The following is a 26626-nucleotide window of genomic DNA, read 5'->3' on the forward strand; positions in this document are numbered from 1 at the left end:
TAAGCATGGGTGCTTTGCTCCCAGGATGTTCTCCACTTGCTGGTGGGGGCACCCATTTTGTGGGTGCAGCTTAAGCCTTGATTCTCAGTGTTCTGCTCTTCCCAGGAATTACTAGATGATGCTCATAGCAATTTTGGCTTTCCCAGATCCCAGCTACCTTGAGAGGGCCAGCTAACCTAGCGAGGCTGGTGTCGGTGGTGGCAGGTCCTGAAAGAGGAAAGGGTTCATCTAATGCTAATCAGTTGTCAACCTGTCATCAGGTTCTAGAATTACTCCTCACATTCTGGGCTCAAATCCTTGTCCCTTCCTGGCTGAAGGATTTGGGACAGTATTTATTCTCTCCTAACCTCATGGTTTTCATCTGTAAAATGGAGATGACATAGAGCATAGACACTGCGTTTATGTGGGTCTGATGGGAGACGTAATGAGACAGTGCATGCAAAGTCCTCATCACAGAGCTCAGGTCACAGATCACTTAGGCTACAATTGTCTGAAGCTGGTTTTTGAAAGAGCTAGTAGCTACTGAACTTTGGCTATGTGCCAGGCATTGTCATAGGTGTCCATTTATTTTTGTCCTTAATAATTTTCATGACAGTCTTAGAGGCAGGCGCTGTCAGTCACGCCTTTTGTAAATGAGAAAACCAAGGCACAGAAGGTTAAGTAATTTGTCCCAAGTCACTCACCCTGTGAACCCAAGGACTGCCCCTGGAGCGTCCGCCCCTAACCACTGGGGTTTCCTGCCTCCTCCAGAGCCAGGAAAGGGCTAATCTTGTTAGGCTGTCAGGCAGGTCCCAAAGTCCTTTCACATTGTCCTTCTGAAAGTCAGCCACTGTTCTGGTTTTCACCCTGCTTTTCCTCTAGGAAATGTATACATCCCTGACATGTTTTATTTTAATCTTTAAAAACAGTTTTCTATTTTTAAAGCACTACAGGTTCATTGCAAAAAATCAAATAGTGTAGATAAAAAAGGAAGGAAAAAATCACCTGATATCTCACCATCAGAAAGAGCCACTCTGCCCCGATGGTTTGGAGAAGGGCATTCTCGGCACTTCGCTGTGTGATGATCGCAGTCACAGCAGGCACAGTGTATACATGCAGATTTAGAGGAAGCCTTTTGTTTTTTTCCCATTGAACAGCATGGAGAAGTTTCCACATTATGGCACATAGATGTGCACCCTTATTTTAAGTAGGCTAATAGCACTCTGTTGTCTGTTGCATGATCTATTCAAATAATATTCTTTTGTGGATAGTTAGGTTGTTTCTAAATATTTGATATTATTAATAATCCTATAAATAACATTTTTATCTCTGTGAACTTTGGAGCACTTGTCTAATTATTTTCTTGGGATAAATTTGTGAAAGAAGAATTCATGGATTAAAGGCATTTTACATTTCATTGATATTACCTCTTTTCCTTCCAGAAAGTTCTACCAATGGGCAGCCCTACTATTGGCTGCAAGAGAAAGCCTTTTCACCAGAGCCTCTTTGTCACTGTGTTTGGTCAGTTTCTGATGATGTTTTTCATCATTACTAATAAAATGGGAGAGAAATTGTATCTCATTCTCACTATGGTACTTAGTCAAGACTGGGCATTTTCCATGTACTTATTTGTTTTATACTACATTTCGTATAGGTAAAGAATGAAAAACTGAAAGTGACAATGTGAACAATTAAGCTTTCACAAGAGTGAAAACTCTTGTGTCCTAGACATGACCTAGGAAGCTTAGCAAATATAAACATTTCCACCTTTAAAACTGCATATTTACATTGGAGAAGGAAATGGCAACCACTCTAATATTCTTGCCTGGGAAATCCCATGGACAGAGAGGCCTGGCAGGCTACAGTCCATGGGGTTGCGCAGAGTTGGACGCGACTAAGCAACTTAGCATCTTTTGCCCCCCATGCGCACCATGACCTCTGCACAGACATGTCCCAAAGAGGATAGCTGGCTAAACAGAAAGGCCTTCTGTAGCCCTCGGGTCTCAGGCTCCTAGCTGGCCCTTAATTGATAGGGAGTTGCCTGGGCCTTGGCAGTTAGGGCTTACTGGATATCCTGGCCAAGGTCCAGAATTGTTCCCTAAGGTGGCTGGGGGTCTATGCAGATCTTTGCAATGTTTCATTCTCTCTTATTTTGATTATTGACTTACTGACACAAACCATATCAGATGTTCCTCATGAAATTGGTGTCAGCTTAATGAGTACAGAGACACTTAGTCCTATCTCCGTAGATCTTCAATTTTAGACTTTCTCTGAAATAGTCTCCTGGGTTTCTTCTCTAGCATGTATTTAGGCTATACAGTGAAGGCTTAGGTGCATAAGTTTCACTCCAATTGATTTTGACTAGAATCTTCCACTTTCTGACTGTTGATCTGAAATAAGTGATTGTCCTTCATGACACCACATAGGTGGTTGTGAGGATTACCAGAGATAATCCACATAAAATGAGCAGCGGTTAGCTTCTAACAGAGAGACCGACTGGAGACCCTGATCTCATATAAATAATGTGGGCCCATCTGCTTTCCTGTGGGAGAGTAAGCTGTAGGTGAGTTTATAAGAGAGCATACTCAAGGATGGCATCCCAGGAATTCTGTCCGTCTCTCTGTGCCACGTCTGCATTTCATGTCTCCCTGTGCAGCTGTTACCTGATGACATTCAGTCTCCTCAGTTAGACTGCAAAGGAAAGTGGTCACAGTCCACATGAGCTCCTACCTCCAGCTTGACACAGAACAAGTGCTAAGTGAGCTCTTGTCAAAGGAATGAATATAATCCCATACTGCTTTCATTTGCCTTAGCTTCTATGGCAGATGATAGTTTTGTAGTTAGTGCAGGTGGTGCTAGAGGTAAAGAACCCACCTGCCAATGCAGAAGACGTAGGAACCGCGGGTTGATCCCTGAGTCAGGAAGATCTCCTGGAGGAGAACACGGCAACCCACTCCAGTATTCTTGCTTGGAGAATCCCATGGACAGAGGAGCCTGGAGGGCTACAGTCCATAGGGTTGCACAGAGTCAAACATGACTGAAGTGACTTAGCATGCACATGTGGAATAAATATTTGTGTAACTAATTAAGAGCAAATAAATTAACTTGCTTCCCTTTTCAATGATATATTATCAATGATATATTTTCAATAGTTTTCTGTGATGAATAAACTATGTCCCTTAGTAGATTATGCTTGCTCTGTTTGTGACTCACATTCAATTTGGTTAAACTTTATTGAGAATTTGTTATGATCTTGACACTGTGATAAACACTGTGGAGATTATAAAGAAGAATAAGATCTAAGCTCTATCACAGCACTAAGAAGGCACCTGGGAATGACGTGTTATATGGAATCAGTCCCTGGGAAGTGGTATTGACTTAGGGTTGACTCAGAGGAGGACACTTGATTCATTTCGTGCACTCAAATCCTGCCATATCAGGGTGCTCCAAAGGTGCTTTACGTTTCAGATGGGGTTTGGACTTTGTCCTTTGTTCCAGAAGTCAGCAGGTTTTTTCTTTTTTCCATAAAAGGCCAGATAGTAAATATTTTTAGCTTCACCAGCCATAAGCTTTCTGCTGCAACTGTTCAAACTCTGCCATTGTAGCAAGAAAGCAGTTGTAGACAATATGTCAACAAATGGCTGTGTCTGTATTCCTATAAAACTTAAATGTACAAGATAGGCAATGGAACAGATTTGGCCTAAGGAGTAGGGTACAGTTGGCCACCCCTGGCTTTAGGCAATGCGGAGTCATTGGTGGGTTTGAGCAAGGGCACTTGATTGTGTTTCTGAAATGCGGAGTCATTGGTGGGTTTGAGCAAGGGCACTTGATTGTGTTTCTGAAATGCGGAGTCATTGGTGGGTTTGAGCAAAGGGCACTTGATTGTGTTTCTGAAATGCGGAGTCATTGGTGGGTTTGAGCAAGGGCACTTGATTGTGTTTCTGAAATGCGGAGTCATTGGTGGGTTTGAGCAAGGGCACTTGATTGTGTTTCTGAAATGCGGAGTCATTGGTGGGTTTGAGCAAGGGCACTCGATTGTGTTTCTGAAATGCGGAGTCATTGGTGGGTTTGAGCAAGGGCACTCGATTGTGTTTCTGAAATGCGGAGTCATTGGTGGGTTTGAGCAAGGGCACTCGATTGTGTTTCTGAAATGCGGAGTCATTGGTGGGTTTGAGCAAGGGCACTCGATTGTGTTTCTGAAATGCGGAGTCATTGGTGGGTTTGAGCAAGGGCACTCGATTGTGTTTCTGAAATGCGGAGTCATTGGTGGGTTTGAGCAAGGGCACTCGATTGTGTTTCTGAAATGCGGAGTCATTGGTGGGTTTGAGCAAGGGCACTTGATTGTGTTTCTGAAATGCGGAGTCATTGGTGGGTTTGAGCAAGGGCACTTGATTGTGTTTCTGAAATGCGGAGTCATTGGTGGGTTTGAGCAAGGGCACTTGATTGTGTTTCTGAAATGCGGAGTCATTGGTGGGTTTGAGCAAGGGCACTTGATTGTGTTTCTGAAATGCGGAGTCATTGGTGGGTTTGAGCAAGGGCACTTGATTGTGTTTCTGAAATGCGGAGTCATTGGTGGGTTTGAGCAAGGGCACTCGATTGTGTTTCTGAAATGCGGAGTCATTGGTGGGTTTGAGCAAGGGCACTTGATTGTGTTTCTGAAATGCGGAGTCATTGGTGGGTTTGAGCAAGGGCACTTGATTGTGTTTCTGAAATGCGGAGTCATTGGTGGGTTTGAGCAAGGGCACTTGATTGTGTTTCTGAAATGCGGAGTCATTGGTGGGTTTGAGCAAGGGCACTCGATTGTGTTTCTGAAATGCGGAGTCATTGGTGGGTTTGAGCAAGGGCACTTGATTGTGTTTCTGTTTTTCAGAGAAAGCTCCCATTTGCCTACATGCTGCTGTTTCCTTTCTCCTTCTGTATTCAGAGTCAGTAATAATAATTCTTACTATTTATACCACACTTTACAACTTACAAAGCATTTTCAAATCCCATGTAATCCCTCCTTACAGCATTCACAAGCATTGCCCCTGTTTCCAAAAGGAGGAATCGGACCCGGAAGAGTTGGTTAGATGGCTTGTCCTAAGTCACAGGAGTGGGACTCTAGTGGAGACCTCATGAACCTACCACCACCACCGCTACACACACACACACACACACACACACACACACACACACAATCCATTTAGCCTGCCGGCTGTCTAACCATTTTATGTATTGGTCGTGTTTCCTCAGCTAGCGGATGCATCCTTAAAGAGCAGGACTGTGTTTTACACTCCCTTCACATCCTCCAGTGTAGGAGACACAGTGCTGAGTTTGTGGGATCTGATCTCTCACCCCTGGGTCTTATGGTTCTTCCCATCAAAGTTTCCATTCCCTTCAATCTGTATTCAGTTAGTTGCTTGGTGAATCTGTCAGCAAGCATTACTGCATACCTACCTGAAATGAAAGAGTTAATGTTTGTGATCAAAGCCTTTGCTTGTCTTTTCAATTTGAAAATTGCCCCACCAGCTTTCTCCATAAGGAAAAGAGGGCAGTAAATACTTTGGGTCTGTCTTAATCTACACTTGCCCCCAAATGGTTAAGAAGTCAAAGGTAACTGTCTTTTACCATATGGAATTACTGAGCATAGGTGTACTTGAAGGCAGAATTAGGCACTGAAAAGCCAGTTTAAGGCCTCATATATCTGGACTCTAGAAAGATACTAGATCTGTAGTGATCATGAAATCCTTTTCTCATTTTTCATTGTGCCCTGTCTGACGTTTTCTCACAATTTCTGCTATTTATGCCAGGTCTCCATCATCTCCCATCTGTGCCACCAAAAGAGAGGTCTCCATACTTGTCTCCTTTACCATCCATTTTCTGCACAACAGCCAGAGCCATTTTTGTAAAATTTAATCAGGTCACATCAGGCCCTTCTTTGAAACGCTCCAAAGGTAGCCTACCGAATTTAAATTAAATCTCAAATCTTTACAAAATCTGCTAAAACCTGCATTATCTGGCCGTGTCTACCTTCCTGACCCCATCTCATCTCAGACCACGTTTCCCCTTGCTTTCTTATGGCCTGGACCCCCTGGACCTGGACACACCACATTCATTCTTATTATCTGACCTTTGCACTGGCCATCTCCTTTGTCTGGGCACCTCTTCCCCCAGGTCTCTCTGAGGCTGGTCTCTCTGCCCATCAAGCCTCAGGTCCAAGGGTGTCTTCTCCAGGAGGCCTCCCCTCACCTCCTCTCCATCCTCCATGTCCCTGTGTGCAGCTGTGGCCTATTCTATTAATGTGATTATTTTTGTTGAGTGTCTCTGTCCCTTTTATTGAGGAACCTCAATAGACATTTTTTGAATGAATGAGTGAATGAATTCTTAAGAGTCATACAACCTTAGAAATAGCACAGAAAACTTTAAAATTTGACACCTTGAGGAGCATCTCATTCAGTGGTTTTCAAATCTCTAGCCCTGGAATCAGATTTCCAAATCCAAGCTGGAACCCAAGCCCAACATCTGAAACAGAATAGAGTCACACTGGTCTAGACAAAAGTGGGGTGCAGTGCTCCCACAGTCACTCTGAGCCTTGCCCTGGAGCCCTGGGGTTCCAAGTGAGCCCAGTTTGGAAACCACCGAGATAAAGCCTTTCATTGTACAGATGGTGAGACTTAGGCTCTGAGCAGTTCTCGTCTACCTGTAAAGTCCTTGAGAATGCAGAGTCACTGGTTTGTGTCCTGGGCCCCAGAAAGGTCCCTAGCACAGAGCAGGGGCCCAGGGAACGTCTGTTGAGCTGTTGGGGCACCACGGAACTGCTGAAGGCAGCTGTGGAACTGACACCACGCTGAAGGCAGACACGGAACAGGATGCCAGGTATTCGGCCTCTGTTCTCCAGTGCAGCAGTGAGTTGGAGGGATCACGGCTTCCATCTGGTTCAGGATCTGGCACCTCATTTAGAACAGACCTAGTGGAGGAGATCAGCTTCCTGCTCCCCTTCTGCTACTCCAGCCCACAGACTGCATTTGTCAAAGAAAGCAGGGAAGTTAGGGTTGCCATCTTTGTTGTTGTTATTTAGTCTCTAAGTCATGTCTGACTCTTTTGTGGCCCCATGGACTGTAGCCCACCAGGCTCCTCTGTCCATGGGATATTCCCAAGAATACTGGAGTGGGTTGCCGTTTCCTTCTCCAGGGGATCTTCCTGACCCAGGAATCAAACCCATGTCTCCTGCACTGGCAGGAGGATTCTTTACCACTGAACCATCAGTGAAGCCCAGAGTTGCATCTACCACTTCTTTATTCTTACTCTCTTTCTTCTCACTTCTCTTCCTTTTTAAAATTATGAAATGTTTCAGGCATGCAAAGCAGCACAGAGGAGAATATAGTGAACACAGCGATCACTGTTAACTCCCAACCTAGCTTCAGAAAGAAAATGCTACAAATCCAGCGAAGCCTTCCCCCTTGGTTGCCTCTCCTCTCTCCTTTTGTTCCCCTCTTCTGTCTTCACCCTTGCCCTCTGTTTCCATTTTCTCCTGCACTTCTCCTCCTCCAGCTCCCTCTCCATCCCTTCCCCAACTCTCTTGCCTTGTCTTTGTTACACCCTTCTTCCTCATCCTTCTCCCCTTCTCCTTTTCTTTTCTTTCTCTCCAGTCCCTTCTCATTCTCCCTTGCATCTTCAAGAAGAGCTTGTAGGTCAGTGATTCATTCCTTTGGCTGTTTAGTGTCAAGCATGATAACTCAGTATCTCTTGGAGTTGCCTCTCCTGCAAACTTTAGGGTACCTGCCCTGCAGGTCGACAGATCTCTGTTCCACACATTCTCCAGCTAGAGGCACTGGCTGCTTCTGCTGGTACATCTGGAAGGTCGCCTCCAGGTTGCTCTCTCCAGGGTAGAAGTTTTCCTAGCTTCAGATGCAATTGCCAGTCACTTCTTCCAGCTTCTTCTCATAAAGAAAAGAGCCATAGTCTGATACATCTCTATAGTTTACTCAGCGTTTTGAATTTTTTCCAGAAAGCTTTCCAGATCTCTCTCACTGCATTTCTATTTCACTACATCACTGGGGACATTTTCTTACCATTTTTAAGGTTATACTCTTTGGACTTTTAAAGAATTTGGTGTACTTTTCCTGGGGCTGGACACTGGAGAGCTGCCTGCACAGACTTGCAGAAGAATCTTTCCCGTTTTGTGTTTGTCATCAGAGGAGTAACTTCGTGTCAGATGGAACTGCAGGCACAGGTTGAGTGGTTACGTCTCAATCCTCTTCTCCATCTGCTCAAGTCCAGGAAAGCCAGCAAGAAGCTGGGCAACGATGATTTGCATTCTTTAAATAAATTCATTTGTAGGTAAGGAGTTGGCTTAGGCCACATCCAGGTTCTTTTTCACTGTGGAGCTGTCCCTACTTCCTGTTTCACATGGGGTGGGGTGGGGGCTCAGTCATAGCAGGAGAAGGCAGGAAGCGCCTTCCCTGAGTCAGCAACACCTTCTTTGGTTTTATGGCACCTGCCTCCTTCTTAATTAGTCTGAGCTTGCACTTGGTAATCTCATTCTGTCAATTGTCTGATGATGTTATGAATAAAACAATCAAAGTCTTCCCATTCAAAAGGGACCTATACTCCCATGTAAACCAGCCAAATGCATTTGGCTGATTAAAATTCTAGTACTAATACTAGAAATAAGAATGATGCCAACAACCCTTTGGCCTTGAATAGAAATGCTAAAGTTTTCAAAGAGTTTCCAGATGTACTGGTCCATTTTGGCCTCACACCAAGTACTGCCAAGACCAGGCAGTATCCCTCCCATTCCTGCAAATGAGGAAACTGTGGAAGGGAGGGGAGAGGTTTACCAAGACTGTGGTCTGGTATGGCCAGAGGGAACCTCAAAACTTTTTGGATCAGCGAGTGTCCAGTGGGGCTAAAGGAAGCCCAGCGCCCACCAGAGGCACCTTGGGCGAAGGCCAGCTGATGTGGCTCACAGCATAGCCTTGTTGAGGATGCCCACTCCCCGACATAGACACACACAACAGACAGTTGTCAGGCCCCAGACTCCGCAGCGCTCCACCCTCCCCTCCACTGCAAAGCCTTGGCAGGCAGCTGCAGTGAACGCTTTCTGGCTTCTGGATCCCTGCCTGCACTGCAGAATTTTCACAAGGAGAAGGGAAGGAGGGAAGGTAATGGTCTGATCTAATCACAGATGAACCGAGAACTCGGGCAGCCAGCAGTGTGCCGAGGTGTTAAAGAGTCCCGCCCTCAGTTCCCAGCCAAGTAAAAGGTGTACAGCATGTTGTAGGTGCTCAAATCAGCAGCTGTTTGCTGTCATTTTAACCATGATTACCATGATGCATTGGGTTCCTACCTGCACAGACAGAGGTCAGAGGACAGAATCCCAGGGTGTAAGGGTCCCTGCTGGGAGCTGCAGCAAATCTTAAGTAACACTAAGGAATACAGTAAAGTAAAAACAGTAAACTTGAAGAGAATATGCATCAGACGTCTCCTCTGGTTTGGTATTCTCCGTGAGGCTGGGGATGTCTCCATGGCTTTTTGTTGTTCGTTTCCTCCTCGCTGACTCTGCCCTGGGCCTCTGGTGCCAACGCCTCAGACCATTGCTGGTTATCAGCATCCCTATCTGACCCTCCTGTACCGTCCCTGCCAGTGCTAGTTCTGATACCCCATCTGTCTCCCAAGTACCTCACAGGCCAGCGAGGACACCTTTTCTTGCCTCTCACTTGGTGGACCCACGATGTTGGCCTGATGACAAGGATGCTCTGTGACTTACTGATAATTGGTCAAATCACAAAGGATAAAACGTCGCATTTAAATGTCTTCCCTTCTCCTCTTTATTTCTCCTTTCCTTCTCTGCCTTCCTCTCCCTCCTCCTTTTCTCCCTTCCTTCTTGCAAGGGGAAGGGCATGTGAGCAGAGAGAGCTGGGCAGCCACCCAGTCAACGCCAGCCCAAGCCTCCTCCCTACCCCTAAGGGCAGGAGACGGAGAAAAGCACTGAGCTGGGCAGACCCCTGTCCCCGGGCCCAAGGGTGCTGACTCTTAGTCACCTGCAGTCCACGGAATCTCCACGCCTGCCCCACCCTAGAGAGAAGCAGCTTGAATTCACTTATCCCGTCCTGCTTAGAGCTTCCCGGAGCCCCGTGTGCCCCAGACTCCAGCCACTAGGGCTCCCGCACTCTCCCCATGTCCCCAAGTGTAACACAGGCCCCAGGAGTGAGGTGGAATTCCATCTCCTGGGACTGAATACAGGTAGTTATTTAGAGAGACCTTTTTCATAATAAAGAGTTGTTCGCAGGTTCACACTTGTTGAATGACCTAGAGTAAGTCACATGATCTCTTTGAGCCCAGTTTCCTCATTTTAGAATGAAAAGAATGTTTGGCTTATGTAATGAAGTGTCTGGCACATAATAGGGATAGAAAGGATCAGCCAGCAGACCTCTTGGCTCCCTTCCTGCCTCCTTTCCTATTTCCTGGGCTGAACATTGTCCCACGATGGCCCCACGTCCATCCCCTGGCCTTGTCTTGCTTGAACAGAGACCTTTATACAAATGACATGATCTGCAGCCAGGCCCTGGCCACCCTGAGCCATCCCCGCTGGTCATATGTTGAGCCTGGCTTGCTGGACAGAGGCCCCGGGGTTAGCCGAAGCACCCGGAGTGTGGGGACGGGAAGAGGGGGCCAGAAACACTGCTGTGCTCGGGAGCGGATGATGACGGCGGCTCCCCGAAGCTCTCCTTGAGAGGCTCTAGGCTGAGGTCCACAGCCTCACAGGCCAGAGCTGCTGTGGATGACTCTCCTCATCTGAAATACCAGATGTGAATCTGTTTAGAGGGGTCTGATCATTTAGGTAGTATAGCATGGTGGACTAGGGCATACATTTTGAAAATGGACTGCCTGGGTTTTAATTCTTGCTCTGCCATTTTCTGAATCTGTGACTCAGGGTAAATTACTTCACTTCTGTGTGCTTTGGTTTCTCCATCTGTAATGCATGGCTAATAACATTACTTCATGAGTTGGCTGTAAGGCTTAAATGAAATCATACTTGTAGAGCATTCAGGAAAGTTACCCATCAGGCCATAAGCACTTAATCCATGTGGGCTCCTGTTATCATTCATAGTATTAGTACCCTTAGCATCATCACCACCATCGTTATTATCAAAGTCTGAGAAACAGCAAAGATTTCCATCACTCACTAGTCATGCTGCTCAGACGCCCATCTATCAAAACAGGTGTATTTAATCTATCAAACGTGTGTGTTCCCCTCCCACCTACTGTACCTAGTGGTTTCGAGAACTGACTGATATAGAAGTAAATGCTTGTGATGGTTTACCATAAAAAGCAGACATTGTAAAACCAAAAGCAATAGTAACTAACCGAAGACAGGAGGCAGAAGACAGGGAGGAGGAGAAGCGCTGAGCATGGACTCTAGTGTGAGTTCCTGGTGAGCCACGGCCCAAAGGGGAAACCAAGTGCACGTGTCACTGTCATTACTTCGTGCGTAAAATATGTCATCTCGTTACAAGTTGTGGCCTTTTTCATAATCTTGGGCTCTAAGAAAAATCTATCATAAGAATATTCACTATAAATATTTTTCAAATCTAAAGTTTCAGGTCTAACCTCTGGGAGAAAAGATAATTCTAATGAGATTTTGGAACTATCACAATAAAATTGGTTGAAGAGATGTGAGTTCTTTAGCCTGGATAAGAGAAACGGTGTGTGTGTGGGGGGGTGGGGCCGGCGGAAAGGGGGGGGCATGATGTTCCATTGAAGCCCACTACCACATCACGTGGGGGGATAACATATTTCTGTGATGTTTCTCAAAAAAGAATCAGAACTCCTTGGTGGCCTGCCTCAAGGATGCAAACTGAGTTTCAGCTAAAGACAAAAATTCCTCCAAACTCAAGTGATGCCACCACGTAGTGAACTAGCTATGACGTCATGAGTTCCCTGCCCTGCAAATGTTTGTCTGGGTGGCCAACCTTCATCCATGTGGGGAAGCTCACGGCTCTGTCAGGGAGCATAGAAATGACTCCTACATTCCAGGCCACTTTCATATTTTCCAGGCCTACATAATACAGCGGTAGATACTCCAAAGACGAGATGAGCTTTTCTCCTTTGCCTATAGATTAATAGCTAAAACAAAACCCATTTCCTACAATGCTGCTATCTTAGAAATCCAGTAGCAGGCTGCTAGAGCAGCCAGATCACTTTTGAAATTATTACTTGAGATAAAGACTATTAGGAAATCACTTGGCCAAGCAAATGTCAGCAGGTTTGGGGAAACAGTCCCTTCGTCAGAAAGGACAGTGTCATGTGCCACCAGCCTCCTCTGTGTGTCCCGTCTGCCATCAGCATGAGCAAATGCACATGCCTGGGGTTTCCCTAGCCCCAGCCCTGCTCTCCTCCATCCAGGCATTCATCAGCGGGGCTGCCACCATCTCCTTCCTCACTGGGGCTCCTTTGGGGTCCATATCCTGCTTAACGTGCACAACCAGTGCCTCTGCAGTGCCCAGCACATAGTCAGTCAATAGCTGTAGCATATGGTTAGGTGCATAGGCTCTGGAGCCTGACAGCCTGGGTTTGAATTCCAGCTGTATCATTGATTAGTTATGAGCTTTCTGAGCCTCAGTTTCCTTATCTGTAGAATGGGATTGATTAGAGTACCCTCTGTGTGCTTGTGTGCACATGTGCACGCACACACACACAATTGTGTATGTTGAAGAGATAATAAAAGTTCAGCTTTTGGCATAGTGTTGGCCTTATCTATTGTATCAGAAGTCAGCAACTATTTCCATCAAGGGTCAGATAGCAAATATCTGCATCTCTGGAGGTCTCTGTTACAACTATTTAACTCTTCCATTGCAGCATGAAAGTACCTGTACATAATACATAAATGAATGAGCCTGGTATTCCGATAAAACCCTATTTACACAAACAGGGAGTGAGTGAGATGTAGACCATGGTTTGCCAATCCCTGTGATTATAGGAAGCAGTAAATGAGATGATCAGATGGAAAGCTTAAGCAAGCACAGGGGCTACAGGAGAGAAACCCAGTGGTATCATGGTGATTTCAACAGTAGTGCCCAGTGGTTAAGAACTCAAGATGTAGAGTCAGAAAGATCTGAGTTTAAAATCTCGTTTGGGTGAATGGTGTATGGTCTATGTGCATTGGTTTCCAATTCTATAAAATGCAAAATTGTAAGTAAAAGGGACCTCCCTGAAATGACTGATGTGTAGATGAGAAGAGACGATAAGACATGGTTCCAGGCATTTAATAAGATGTCAGTAAGTGTTAGTAATGAGGATGACGATGCCAAAATGACTGCCAAACTGAACTAAGGGAAACTGAACATCCTCCCCTACCACTGAGGATACCCTCATAGAACGGCTCATAAGGTAGAACAAGGGCTTCTGATGCGGAGAGCGGCTGATACCCTGCCCTGAGGCTTCTGTTTCCTTATCCATGAATGGAGCCAGCATTCCTGGCTTTCTCCCTGCAGAGATGGGTAGAATAAGACCACGGCGGGAGAGCCCACATATCATCTACTTAGAAATATTATGCTAAGTCAGCACCAAAATCAATGGCCACAATCCCCATGTGTGTCAGAAATGAGCCAGTCTTGCCCACCTCGAGTGGGTCTGTAGATAGCTAGAGGGGCCAAAAGATCAGTAATGGAGAATGTGAACTTTTGTCTTGGGCTGTGCATAGCTACTTGGAGACTTGGGTTTGAGGCAGGTCTGAGAAGCCCTTTGACTTTAAATTGCTTTTGTTTGAGATTAGTGTCCTGGGAAAGCATGTCTCCGCATATCACATTTTGTTCAGGGAAGATATTGCTGTCAGAGGGGAGGCTCACTCTGCCCCTCTCCATTCCTTATTGACACATGAAGACTTCCTAAGCAGTGAATCTCTCCTATGTTCATACGGTGATTTTTTTTAAAAAACTTCAGAAGTTTTGTCTTACTTTCTTTGTCTCAGATTTCCCAGAAAAAATATTCTGGACTGCAACAGCCTTAATTAATGTTATCAGGTCTCTGCCTTAATCATATACTAATTGGTACTGATTTTCAATTATGTCATTTCTCTCCACTAAGATGATGGGATTTTCCCAAAAGATTCTAGCTTTTCCCCCCAAGACTAGAAGCCATAAACTCTCTCTTTTCCTTTTCTTTCTTCCTTCCTTATTCCCTTCTCTCCTTTTATTAAACATCTGCTATGTGCCAAATACTGTGTGGAACATTAGGAGTACCTTAATGTTCTCAGGTCTGAAGGATGAGATGGGCAAGTTACAGACAGTATGATAAGAGGCCAGCTCTAAGCAGGGTCGAGGTACTGTGGAAATGAGGGGCTTCTCTTGTGGCTCAGACAGTAGAGAATCCGCCTGCAATGCGGGAGAGCCAGGCTCAATCCCTGGGTGGGGAAGATCCCCTGGAGAAGGGAATGGGTACACACTTCAGTATTCTTGCCTGGAGAATTCCATGGACAGAGGAGCCTGGCAGGCTGCAGTCCATGGGGTCGCAAAGAGTCGGACACAACTGAGTGACTTTTACTTTCCACTGTGAAAATGTACCTTTGGGGTGCCTACCTGTTACTGGAGTGGGGAAATACTTCCCGGTGGAGGGGATCCTTGAGCTTTTTAGGATGAGTAGGAGTTCAAGCAGGTGAAGATGAAGGAAGCAGCAGACTAAAAATTATGTCTAGTCTGGACAGGGAAATAAATGTTGTTCCCTCCACCTGAACTTAGTTACTTGGCAGGACAAGGGCATGTGGCAATTGTCAGGAAGACTGGCTTGCAGCAGGAAGGGCATGAAGGACTTTGTCGGCCAAACAGATCTTCTGGAGCTACTATTTCTCTGATTTGGCTGTAATTACGTCAAGAATGCCATCTCCTTTGTCCACTGCTACTAATTGGAAGCTTTAATGAACAGTTATGCACTCCTTTGATGAATACAGTGATAAAGTAAGTTAATTATGACTTAATATGTAGAGTTTGCTACCCGCTATCTTTCAATACATGAAGTCTATTGGGAGAGAGGAAGCAACACAAAAGATCTTGATGGTAAAAAAAACTGAAAAAGATTATCTCCGATTATCAAGATGCACATAAAACCTGTTCTGGAATTTAATGTAAGGAGGTTGATAAAGACAAGAAAATAGTAGATTAGGAGTTCACCATGTGTCACTGGGGTCACTGGGGGACCACCCTGGGATAAACCGGCAATAGCAAACAGTCATGGTCCTGCCCATTTCAGAACTTAGCTTTGGGTAGTAAAGGTCCATGTTAAGCAGATGAACACACAAATAATTACAAGATGTGCTAAGTATTGTGAGAAAAGATGGAGTCCTCAGAGAATAATAGGGAGACCACGTTTACATTTGGGTTAGGGAAGTACTTTCTGAGACAGTGATGTTTGAGCTCAGGAGGGGTGCGGGGAATTATCTAAGTGAGCAGATGGGTATGGAAGGGCAGTGTTTCAGGCAGAAGAATACTGTGTATACTGGCCCAGAGGCAAGGAGGTACTTGGCCTGTGTAATAGCTCCAGAATGTCCTTCATGGCCAGAGCCCAGGGAGCAGGTCAAGGTTAGCCCTGAGGAGGTAGGCAGGATCAGCAATGCTGATGCTGAAGGTCGTGGTAAGTCTTTCAGCTGATTCTGAAAACAGGAGTTTTAAACAGTGTGTGTGTGTGAGAGAGAGAGAGACAGAGAAAAAGGGAGAAAGAAGCATAACATTTGTGTTTTAAAAGAAATTTTCTGGTTCTAAGAAAAAAATGTTTATACAAGGACAAACTAACCGCTTCAAATCAGGATTTTCAAAGGACATTTGCAGGATTTTCTGAATCATTTCAGCCATGAGCTATGATGTAACCACCATGTGTGCTTACATCTTTTGAGAAGAAGAGTCACCCCCTTCTTCTGTGGGGTGGCAGTTTGCTGGGGGCAGACGTCCACTCCTGCCCTCATGTTTAGGGCATGCGTGCTGGGCAGCACACCATCCATCTAAGGCATCAGCCTTCAGGAGACAGGGATCGCCCAGATGTACAATCAGTCAAACCGAGTGGTTCTCCAGCTCTCTAAGCAGGGGGGCTACAGCAGCCGTGATACAAATGGGAGTGGTTCTTGACCTTCACCGATTATGCCATCCATCAGGGCAAACACCACAAGAACACTGAAATGACCAAGGGAAGTATAGGAGAGTCATGGCAAGTTAGTCCAAGCATGTGTTAGCTCCGCCACTATGGAGCTGATGAAGTGTGAAGACCAGTTCTCGCAGGAGTGAAGAGGCATGCTAATAAATAACATCCCTGAGCCCCTACTGTGTACCAGGTGTTCTTTTAAAGGCTGTGAGTGCTGTTTCGTTTAATCCTCAAACTACACAGCAAACCCGGTTTTAGGAAGCTGAGACACAGAGAAGGTGAGTGACTTTGCTAAGCTCCCGCAGCAGTAAGTAGCACAAAGGGGTTTGAACCCAGAGACTTAACTCTTCAGAGCTCATGCTCTTAGCTTCTATGTGATGAAGTCAGGTAGAGTGGCTCCCTAGAGGGAGAGGCCATGGCCTGGGTGGAGAAAAGTAGGAAATACTGAGTCTCAGCTGTTCTATAGGTTGCATGCTACTGAGGTTCCGTGGCAGGGCGGGTGGTGGGGGGGCGGTCATTTGGGAACTAAGATTCTCAGTGTGATATTGATTGTTTTAGAGAGTGGAGAACCTTCCTTCTGTTCACAGATTCCTTCCTCAAATTTCTCTCAAGCATCTTTGATCTGCAGGAACTGTGATGGGTACTGGGAGGCAGCAGTAAGTTGAAATGTTCCCCCAGAGTTCACAGTGTAGTGGGAGAGTCATAAAAGAAAATGCAGGTACTACCCTGGTGGTCCAGTGGTTAAAACTTTACCTTCCAATGGAGGGGTTGTGGGTTTGATACCTGGTGGGGGAGCTAATATCTCACATGCCTCGCAGCCAAAATACCAAAACATAAAACAGAAATGATATTGTAACAGATTCAACAAAGACTTTAAAAATGGTCCACATCAAGAAAAATCTTTAAAAAAAAAAAAAAAAGAAAGTATGGTGTGATAAGTACCCAGCATGAAGAAGCCACAAGGTGTAGGAGTCCATGGGGCTGGCAGGCATCCCTGATATGCTTTTGTGGTGGCTTGAGTCTGAGGTACTAAGGGTAGGGGAGTCTCTTCAAAGGACTGGACATTAAGTATGAGCATGGAAAATGAGTATGGAAAGCAGGACTTAGCCAGGTGAAGGGCTGGGGGGCCAGCAGTGGAGCAGTGAGGAGGGAAATCACTTCCAGAAACACTATACAGGATGCCTTCCAACCCCAGAAATAAGACAGCAGTTTCTTCAGAGGAGCTGGCGGGAAGAACACACTTAGGGAAGTCATGAGAACAGAGAGAAGTCTGGAGAAAAGTTGACAGGGACTGGATCATCTATCAGGGAGTTCAGATCGCATCCTGAGGACCATGAGAGCCCCCCTGGGTTTGAGGGGAATAGCAGGTATTAATAAGAAGCTGTCTGGGGTGATCTGATCCTGGGTATAAGTCTTGGGTGACTGTGGTGTGCTGATAGCATCTTTAGCAAGAGCGTGATGATCTGGCTCCCAGGAAGTGGTTTGACTCTGAGGAGGGTTTTCCCTTGCATCTTCATAGAACCTGTCTCTCCTTTTTACACTGAGCTTGCCAAGTAGTTGAGGTGTGTTTTGTTTTTTAAAGAACTCCTTGCTCCTCTATATCATCTGCCCATCCGTGAGGTTTCTACCAGTGTGTATAAACACACCTTAAAGTCTACTTCTGGGCAGCCTCTCCTTAGTGGGAGTGGTGGGGGAGGGATGTAGGAGGGGACGGGGCAAGGTCAGCAGGGATCACAGGCCTTTAGGATGCTGGTGACCCCAGAAACCCCCTTGCCTTATCCTTTCTTAGTCACTTGGGGGCCTCCCAACTGATTCTTCCCCTTGTGAGGGCTCTCCAATCAATTAAGAAAGCTCCCCATCGTTTAAGGGGGCAGCAGTAGTCTGATACAGATGCTTGGGTAGCCTCAGCTCACCAAGCATGAAGTATATTAACCACATTGAAATTTCCATCAGCAACATGTTATAGAGCTAATTTGTGGGCTTATTAACCCTAAACCGCTTCTAATGAAGGTCTGTCTTCAGGTGAGAATGCCCGCTCAAAGGCCTGGGGCATCTTTGGGGTTGTTTCCCAGCCAAAGCAGTTCAGTATTAGGTAAGGAACTGGCTTCTGGAACCAGAGAGACACAGTTTGATTCCAGCTGTGTTACCCTGAGCAAGTGACCGAACCTCTCTGAGCCTTGGTTACTTATTTACAAAGCAGAGATACTAGTCATAACCCTCTCACAGTGCTGTGGTCAGAATCAAGTGAGGCCATGCAGTGTGTGGTAGATGTGAGGAACCATTATTGTTATTCTTTTCTGTGATGGCTTTAGGAAAGACTACAAATTCAGATGTCTTCAGGGTAAATGAATGAAGCAGCCTGAGAGAAAGATCGGAAGAGAGAAAAATGACACCCAGGACACAGCTGCTGTTCAGCGTCAGCCTTCATTGTTAAATGATATTCAGGTCCTGCATTATTAGAGCCAAGGATTTTTTCAGAAGCCGCCAGAATCTAGTACTACATATTCCAGTTTTTAATGGGTAGTTACTAATTTAAAATTTTAAATAATTTGAGGGGCAAACCAAATCATCTGAAAGTTGCCCCTTTGCTATCTCTGGGTTCTCCTTTCTGCAAGTTCTGACTTGAGACTGAGTTCTAAATATAAGTAGCTCCAGGCTGCCAGGCACCAAGTGTATTGAGAGCTCAATTCTGTCTCTGGCAGGTTGGAAGTAATGAAACATCCCACTTCTTCCAGAATCGTATAACTCGTTGCTCAGGTCCTGTGTTTGGGCTTATGTGATGTCCAGAATCAGACTAAAGTGGTGAGATACAGGCAGGGACTGAACACATGTGCTGTATTCTATGCTATGGCAGAGGGTCCCTCAGGAGGTGGCCAGCACGATGGTGGCATCTACACCCAGGAGGTCCAGATCACTCGTGGGGGCCATGCCCACCTCTGCTGTGACTTGGCTCTTCTGTCCTTTTCAGACTTGAATGAAATGAGAACACTTTGGCGAAACTATAGCAGTCAGGGAGTGCTTACCAGAAATGGCAAGGGGATAGCTAAACATTCATTTGCAGAGTCAAATTGTTTTCCTAAAATCAACTCCCTTGAACCTGACTATATCTAAAATGTCTATTGTCTTCAGAAAGCCTCTGTTCCGTTTTACCCAGAGGCGTTTTCTTTTCTACTAGGTTTAACACCTCAGCAGGCCTTGGGCCGTTGGAAGTAGATGGAATACTAATTGCTAGTGAATATGAAGATGTTTTTCTCACACGAAGAGTTACTAAGCAGGCTTGTGTTTGACCTTCGTTTCCTTAATTAGTTAATTCCTTCATTCATCCATTCAATAAATACTGAGTGTTTCCCACATACTAGGCCTTGTGGAAGGGGTGTTGGATAGTCAGAAAGTTCTGAGATCAGATGAAGGCTTTGTGGCTTGCTAAGAGAGAGCCTTAGTTTTATCGTGTGTAAAATGGGGATGATAACAGTGCTAACGCGTATGGTAGTCAAAGGACTGCACCAGGCAGTGTGTACTTGTGACCAGCATTCAGTAAATATTAGCCACCCCGTGATCATTCATCTCAGTTATTGCCACGACCTTTGGGGCTGCTCCTGTCATCCTCAGTTTCAACAGAAGAGGAAATCGAGTGCGTTTTTGTTTTGTTTTTTTTGCCATGCGATGTGGTACATGGGATCTTAGTTCCCTGACCAGTGATGAAACCTGCACCCCTCACTTTGGAAGCATGGAGTCTTAACCACTGGACCACCAGGAAGTCCCAGAAAGCAAGTTTTAATGTGATGCATTAACTTGTCCAAGGTAACACACCCAATAAATGTTGGGGCTGGGATCAGTCAGTCACCAAAACACTTTGTCTTTTTGCCAGATCAGCTTTCCAGAGGCAAACCATCCTAAACTCCTTGCCTTACTGTCTGAAAGAATTAGGAGCAGTGCTCTGTGAAGATTGTAGGTGATTTAGAGGCTGAGACTCCCAGCCAGCTCTCTGCGGCTGCAGTGTGTGAGAGGGCAGTGCTCAGGTTGCTGAGAACACAAATGCTGGTTGGACGGAAAGACCATCGTTGAGTAGGTATTTATTGGGTCCCTCTCTGAGATGGGCACTGTCCTTGTCACTGGAAACAGAGCGGTGAGCAGAGTCCCTTCCCTGATGGAGTTTACTGTCTGTCACAGTCCTGCAGAGGTGAAGATGTGCACGTGTAAATGTGAGGTTTTAGAAACTCCATCAAAATGAAGCAAGACTTCCCTGGTGGTCCAGTGGTTGAGAATCTGTCTGCCAGTGCAGGTGACTCGAGTTCAATCCCTAGTCCAGGAAGACCCCACATGTGCAGGAGCAGCTAGGCCACGTGCCACAACTACTGAACCCCGCATACCTAGAACCTGTGCTCTCTAACAGGAGAAGCCACTACAGTGAGAAACTCGTGCACCTTAAAGCAAAGAGTAGCCCCGGCTTACCGCGACCAGGGAAAGCCCATGCACAACAACATAGACCCAGCACAGCCAAAAATAAAAATAAACAGGTAAATAAAAATTTTAAAAATGAAGCAAAATATGTGGCTGGAAATGCTTTTGGGGGCCACATCTGATGGCCATTGAGGCACTTTGGTCACTAATGAAATAATTTTTTGCTTTATTGACAGGCAACTTGATTTTGCATTTGGTTTGCATCCATTCTTAGGAATCCTGATGATAAATCATGGGTGTCCAGGTCTTATCAACAAGCCTGATCATGGAAGAGGCTGCTTTTATCTGGGGGCAGTAACAGTGCATTTCCTGGAGGGAGATTCTTTTGGCCGTCCTGCTTGTTTGTTTACTCTATTTGGACCAAGTGCCTAATAATTGGGCTCATGCAGAGAAGGAGCTAGAGTCTGACTTGTTTGCTTGAAACATTTGACTTGAAAGTCAAAGTAGTTAATGATAATCGTAACTATCAAACTACCACTTAGTGAAGAGTGTTTACCAGACATTACAGTAAATGCTTTGCCTGCATTATCTAATTTAATTCTCACAAGCAACCCAATACAGTTGAAAGAACAATTATCTCTATATTATACATGAAAGAGTTAAGGCTCAGAGAGGTCGAATCCTGGCTCAAGGTCACACAGCTGAAAAATGGCAGAGGGGGAATTGAACCAGACCTGACTGTCTCTAGAGCAGTGGTTCTCATCCAGGGGCAATTTTTGAACCCCAGGGGACATTTTGGAAAGTCTGGAGGCATCTTTGGTTGCCACAACTGGGAGGTGATTGCTATTGGCATCTGGCTGGAGTATTCTAAGCACTCTACAATATACAGGATAGCCTTCTATAGGGAGGAATTATCCGGCCCAAATGCCAATAGACTTGAGTTGAGAAAACCTGTCTCCATCACTAAGCACCCTTATGTAGCTTCTATCTGAAGCATTTTGCTTCTATAACATATTCCATCTTTGGTGAAGTGTTGTGTTTGCATCCTTGTTTACTCTGTGTTCATCTAAGAACCTGTGATGGAACAGTTTAGATCAGGCCATCTCCAGGAAAACTTTTTTTTTTTTTTTCATTGTTTAGTCATTTATTCTCTGAAGGCTCCATCAGCAGGTGGAATGGAAGACCCCTCCCACCCTGATGCCTTGGGTAACCAAGGCATTATACTCCTTCACTGCCTGCTCTGTCTGGAGGACCCGCACATCAATGCCTTTTTTCTTGAGGTACTCCACGGTTGATGGGGGTACCTTTAAGGCCTCACTCATCCCTCGGCCAATCACAAGGATCTGCACACCCTTCTCCACAACTTCCTCCACGTCTGCAGGCTGCACACCAGGAGAATGCTCAGTTCCTGTTTCTCTCCAATCCCAATCCCGACTTCCCCCTGGCCACACTTTGCAGTCCTTATAGATTTTTGTAGAGCCTTGTACTTTCATTTGCCCCCATGAGAGCGAAGCAATTTCAGGGGATGACATAAGGAACTTAACTGAACTCCGACACCCTCTGAGGAGCGGCGATCTCAAACCGCTCCGCGCTTTACCTCTCACCTTTGCTCAGCTGGTCTCCGCTAGACGCTCTCCCAGGAAAACTTTTAATGAACAGCAGAACAGGGGAAGCCACAATGGGTTTGCAGCCCCATATCAGGTAAGGTTTAAGTTCACTAATGCTGGAAAGGAACTCATTAGAGTCTTATAGGCTGTAGGACAAATGTTAATAGCTTCACCTTTAGTTTAAGCTGGGCTTTATTTTCAGAACTGGTCCTTTGATAGCAACTAGATTTATTAAGGTATTTTTAACAGCTGAGGAAAATCAATAAATTACATAAGCACATGTTATTCTTGTGCCATTTGCAAATATAATTGTGATTTAGACATATAGACATATTCATAAAAACTTTAAGACATATAGACATATTCATAAAAACTTTAAGAATATGCTTCCTTCTGTTCTGTGCTTTAAAATTGACTCCCAAATCAGAACATTTGGTCTTCTGAATGTGGTCCCCAAGTTATGAGATGAGGTTGGAAGTAACAGAGAAAGGAACACAAATAAATTCCCATATGCTAACAGGAAAAAAGTCCTCAAAGTATATAGGTCCTAGATAGTGCTTTTGCTTCCCCTTAAGAAGAGTAACTTATTGAAAGCTGAAATTATGATTGGACTTGAAATACATATACCAGATGGACCTAACAGACGTATACAGAAACGTTCCATCCAATAGTAGCTGAATGCATATTCTTCTCAAGCACCCGTGGAACATTCTCCAGGATAGATCATGTGCTAGGCTATAAAACAAGTCAATAAATTTAAGATTGAAATCATATCAAGCATCTTTTCCAGCCACCAATGGTATGAAGCTAGAAATCAACCTCAAGAAGAAAACTGGAAAATTCACAAATATGTGGAGATTAAACAATATTGCTTCTGAACAACCAATGAGTCAAAGAAGAAATTAAAAGATATCTTGAAACAAATGAAAATGGAAACACAGCATAACAAAATTTATGTGATTTTTTTGTTTGTTTTTGTTTTCCACTTCCAGTGTATTTTATTGAGTCAATACAGAAGACATTTTAAGAGTACAGATTTAGGAGTAAGACATCCTTGAGGTTGTATCTTGACTCCACTGATTATTAACTATGTGACCATGAGCCAGTTGCTAAACCTTTCTGAAACCTAGTCCTCTCATCTGTAAAATAATAATAAATAGCAATAATAACTTCCTCAAAATACTGTAAAGAATAATAAGTGAGTTGGGTAGGAACTACCTAGCACAATGTCTGATCCAGTGCTTGCTGGGATTCAACAAAAGAAGTTCTAAAGGGAATTTTATAGTGATAAATGGCTACATTAAGAGAAAAGGAAGGTCTTAAATAAACAGCAGCTTTATGCCTCAAGGAAGTAGAATAAGAGCAAACTAAACCCGAAGTTGTTGCTGTTGTTGTTCAATCCGTGAGTCGTGCCTGACTCTCTGCAACCCCCTGAACTATGGCATGGCAGGCTGCTCTGTCCTCTGCTACTCACAGAGTTCACTCAAATTCATGTCCATTGAATCGGCGATGCTACCTAAATTCATGTCCATCTCATCCTCTGCCACCCCTTCTGCTTGATTTTTGGGTGTGATGTAAGATCTGTCTACTGAAAACCATAAGACATTGATGAGAGAAGTTGAACAGGACATAAATAAACAGGAAAGATAATTTCTGGTCATGGTTTGAAAGAATTAATATTGTAAAAATGCATATACTATCCAAAGCAATTTACAAGTTTCAATGCAACAGCAAAATTCTGTAAGGCAATTATCCTTCAATAAAAAATAAATAAATTTTTTAAAAAAAGACTTCTAAAATGTTTATGGAACTGCAAAATTTCCCAGATAGCCAAAGAAACTTCTATAAAGAAGAACAAAGCAGGAAGCATCACAATCCCTGACTTAAAGGTTTATTAAAGGCCACAGGAAACAAAGCAGTGTCTGAGCAAAAATAGACACAGAGATCAATGGCACAGATTAGAGAGCCAAAAGTAAACTCATGCATATATGTTCAATTAATTTGACAGAAGAGCTAAGAAAATACTATGGAGAAGGACAGTCTCTTCAATAAATAGTGTTGGGGAAACTGGACAGCCACTGTCAAAGGAATGAAATTGGACCCGTGTTAGAATCTACCTGGACTTCCTTCCCTGGTGGCTCAGACGGTAAAGCGTCTGCCTACAATGCGGGAGACCCGGGTTCAATCCCTGGGTCGGGAAGATCTCTTGGAGAAGGAAATGGCAATCCACTCCAGTATTCTTGCCTGGAAAATCACAAGGATGGAGGAGCCTGGTAGGGTGCAAAGAGTCAGACACAACTGAGCGACTTCACTTTCTTTTTCCAGAATCTGCTGACAATGCCGGAGATCCCGGTTTGACTCCTGCGTCAGGGAGATCCCTGGAGAAGGGAAAGGCTACCCACTCTAGTTTCCTTGGGCTTCCCTGGTGGCTCAGTTGGTAAAGAATCTGCCTGTAATGGGGGAGACCTGGGTTCAATCCCTGGATTGGGAAGCTCCCCTGGAGAAGGGCATGGCAGCCCACTCCCATTCTTGCCTACAGAATCCCCATGGACAGAGGAGCCTGGTGGGCTACAGTCCATGGGGTCACAAAGAGTCAGACAAAGCCAAGCAACTAAGCACACATCTTATATTGTACCCCCAAAATCAATTCAAAACAGATTAAAGATCTGAACATAAGGCTTGAAACTATGAAACTCCTGGGAGAAACCGTAAGAGATAAACTCCTTGACATTGATCTTGGCAATGCTTTTTTTGAATTTGAAAAATCGAAAAAGCAAAGGCAACACAAATAAAAATAACAAGTGCTACTACATCAAACTAAAAGCTTTCTGCAGAGCAAAGCAAAGGAAACCATCAACAAAATGAAAAGGAAACGTGAAATAGGAGAGAATATTTGCAAGCCACATATTTAATAAGGGATTACTATCCAAAATGCATGTGGAACTCATACAACTCAAGAGCAAAATGATAAATAGCCCAATTAAAAAATGGACAGAGAATCTGAATAGGCATTTTTCCAAAGAAGGCATTCAGATGGCCAGCAGGTACATGAACAGTTGCTCATCATGACTAGTATTAAGGAAATGCAAATCAAAACCAAATGAGATGTCATCTCATACCTGTTAGAATGGCTGTTATCAAAAAGATGAGGACTAACAAGTATTGGTGAAGATATGGAGCAAAGGGAAACTGAACTGTTGGTGGGAATGTAAGCTGGTTCAACCAGTAGGGAAAACATGTCAAGTTTCCTTAAGAAATTAAAAATGGAACTACCATATGATCCAGCAATTCCACTTCTGGATATATAGCCAAGTTAAAAAAACCCATTATCTCAAAGAGATATCTGTACCCCCATGTTCACAGCAGCATCATTCATAATAGCCAAGGTAAGGGAAGAATCTGTATCTGTTGACAAATGAATGGATAAAGAAAATGTGGTATGTCTATACTATGAAATATTATTCAGCCTTAAAAGGGGGAAAATATTGTCATTTGCAACAACATGGATGAATCTGAAGGGCATTATACTAAGTGAAATAGGAAATAGAGAAAGATAAATACTGCATAATATCACTTACATGTGGAGTCTAAAAGCTTGAATTCACAAAAACAAAGAATGGAAAATTGGTTTTCTAGGATTTAGGAGATGAGAGAAATAGGGAGAGGTTGGTACAAAGGGTAAAAATTTTCAGCTATATGATGAATAAGGTTTGAGGATCTAATATATAACATAGTGATTATAGTTGATAACATCATATTATAAGATGCAAAGAACTGACTCTTTTGAAAAGACCCTGATGCTGGGAAAGATTAAAGGTGGGAGGAGAAGGGGATGACAGAGGATGAGAAGTTTGAATGGCATCACTGACTCAGTGGACATGAGTTTGAGTAAACTCCTGTTTCCTTGTGCAAATCTTTATGACAATCTTGCAGGGTCGGTATTATTATCCCCATTTTATGGATGAAGAAACTGATATTTAGTTACTTAGCCAACATATGCATCTTCTAACTAGCAGAGCAATAATTCAAAATTCAAATCTACTCTTCAAACCCCTACATTGACTCTATTCTATATCATGAGTCCTCGATAAAAGTTAAGGACTATGAGTCTACCCCAAAGTCAGTGAATAAGACGCACTGAATAAGATACACTGCAGAATCATCACTTACAAGGATTACTGTCATTAAGATTTGGAGCTTTGGAAGGAACTGATAACAATAGCGGAATAAACAATAGCGGAATCTCACAAGACATATTTTAGGCTAAGTATCACCAAGCTCTTTCCTTGGCCTAATCCTCTATGCTTTTCTTTCCTATCACACAATTGCCCCTTGTACAGCTTGAGTTATAAAATGCCACTCAACTCTGCACCAGCATTGTTTCTTTATGACTCTACAAGCCTACAGGGTGCCTTTCTCTCAGCATTTGGACCAGGTTTGCCGCGGAGCAGCAGTGACGACACTTAACGGGACTTTGAATGGCACTAGAGCCACGCTCATCTCCATGTCTGCAGCCTAGTGTTAGTTGGACC

The 26626-nt window shown here is 44.3% G+C and overlaps 2 protein-coding genes across 3 annotated transcripts in view; one reads left to right on the plus strand and one right to left on the minus strand.

Annotated features, from left to right (window-relative positions):
- DOCK2 (dedicator of cytokinesis 2) overlaps positions 1–26626 on the plus strand; it is a 484628-nt gene that overhangs the window by 274877 nt on the left and 183125 nt on the right. The window lies entirely within an intron of this gene.
- LOC122683640 (mth938 domain-containing protein) lies at positions 21603–22121 on the minus strand. Its single transcript, XM_043887432.1, has one exon. The coding sequence runs from the start codon at positions 22017–22019 to the stop codon at positions 21651–21653; it is 369 nt and encodes a 122-aa protein (XP_043743367.1). The 5' UTR covers positions 22020–22121; the 3' UTR covers positions 21603–21650.

Source organism: Cervus elaphus, chromosome 25 (genome assembly GCF_910594005.1).
Source record: "Cervus elaphus chromosome 25, mCerEla1.1, whole genome shotgun sequence".
In the NCBI taxonomy this organism is placed as follows: Eukaryota; Metazoa; Chordata; class Mammalia; order Artiodactyla; family Cervidae; genus Cervus; species Cervus elaphus.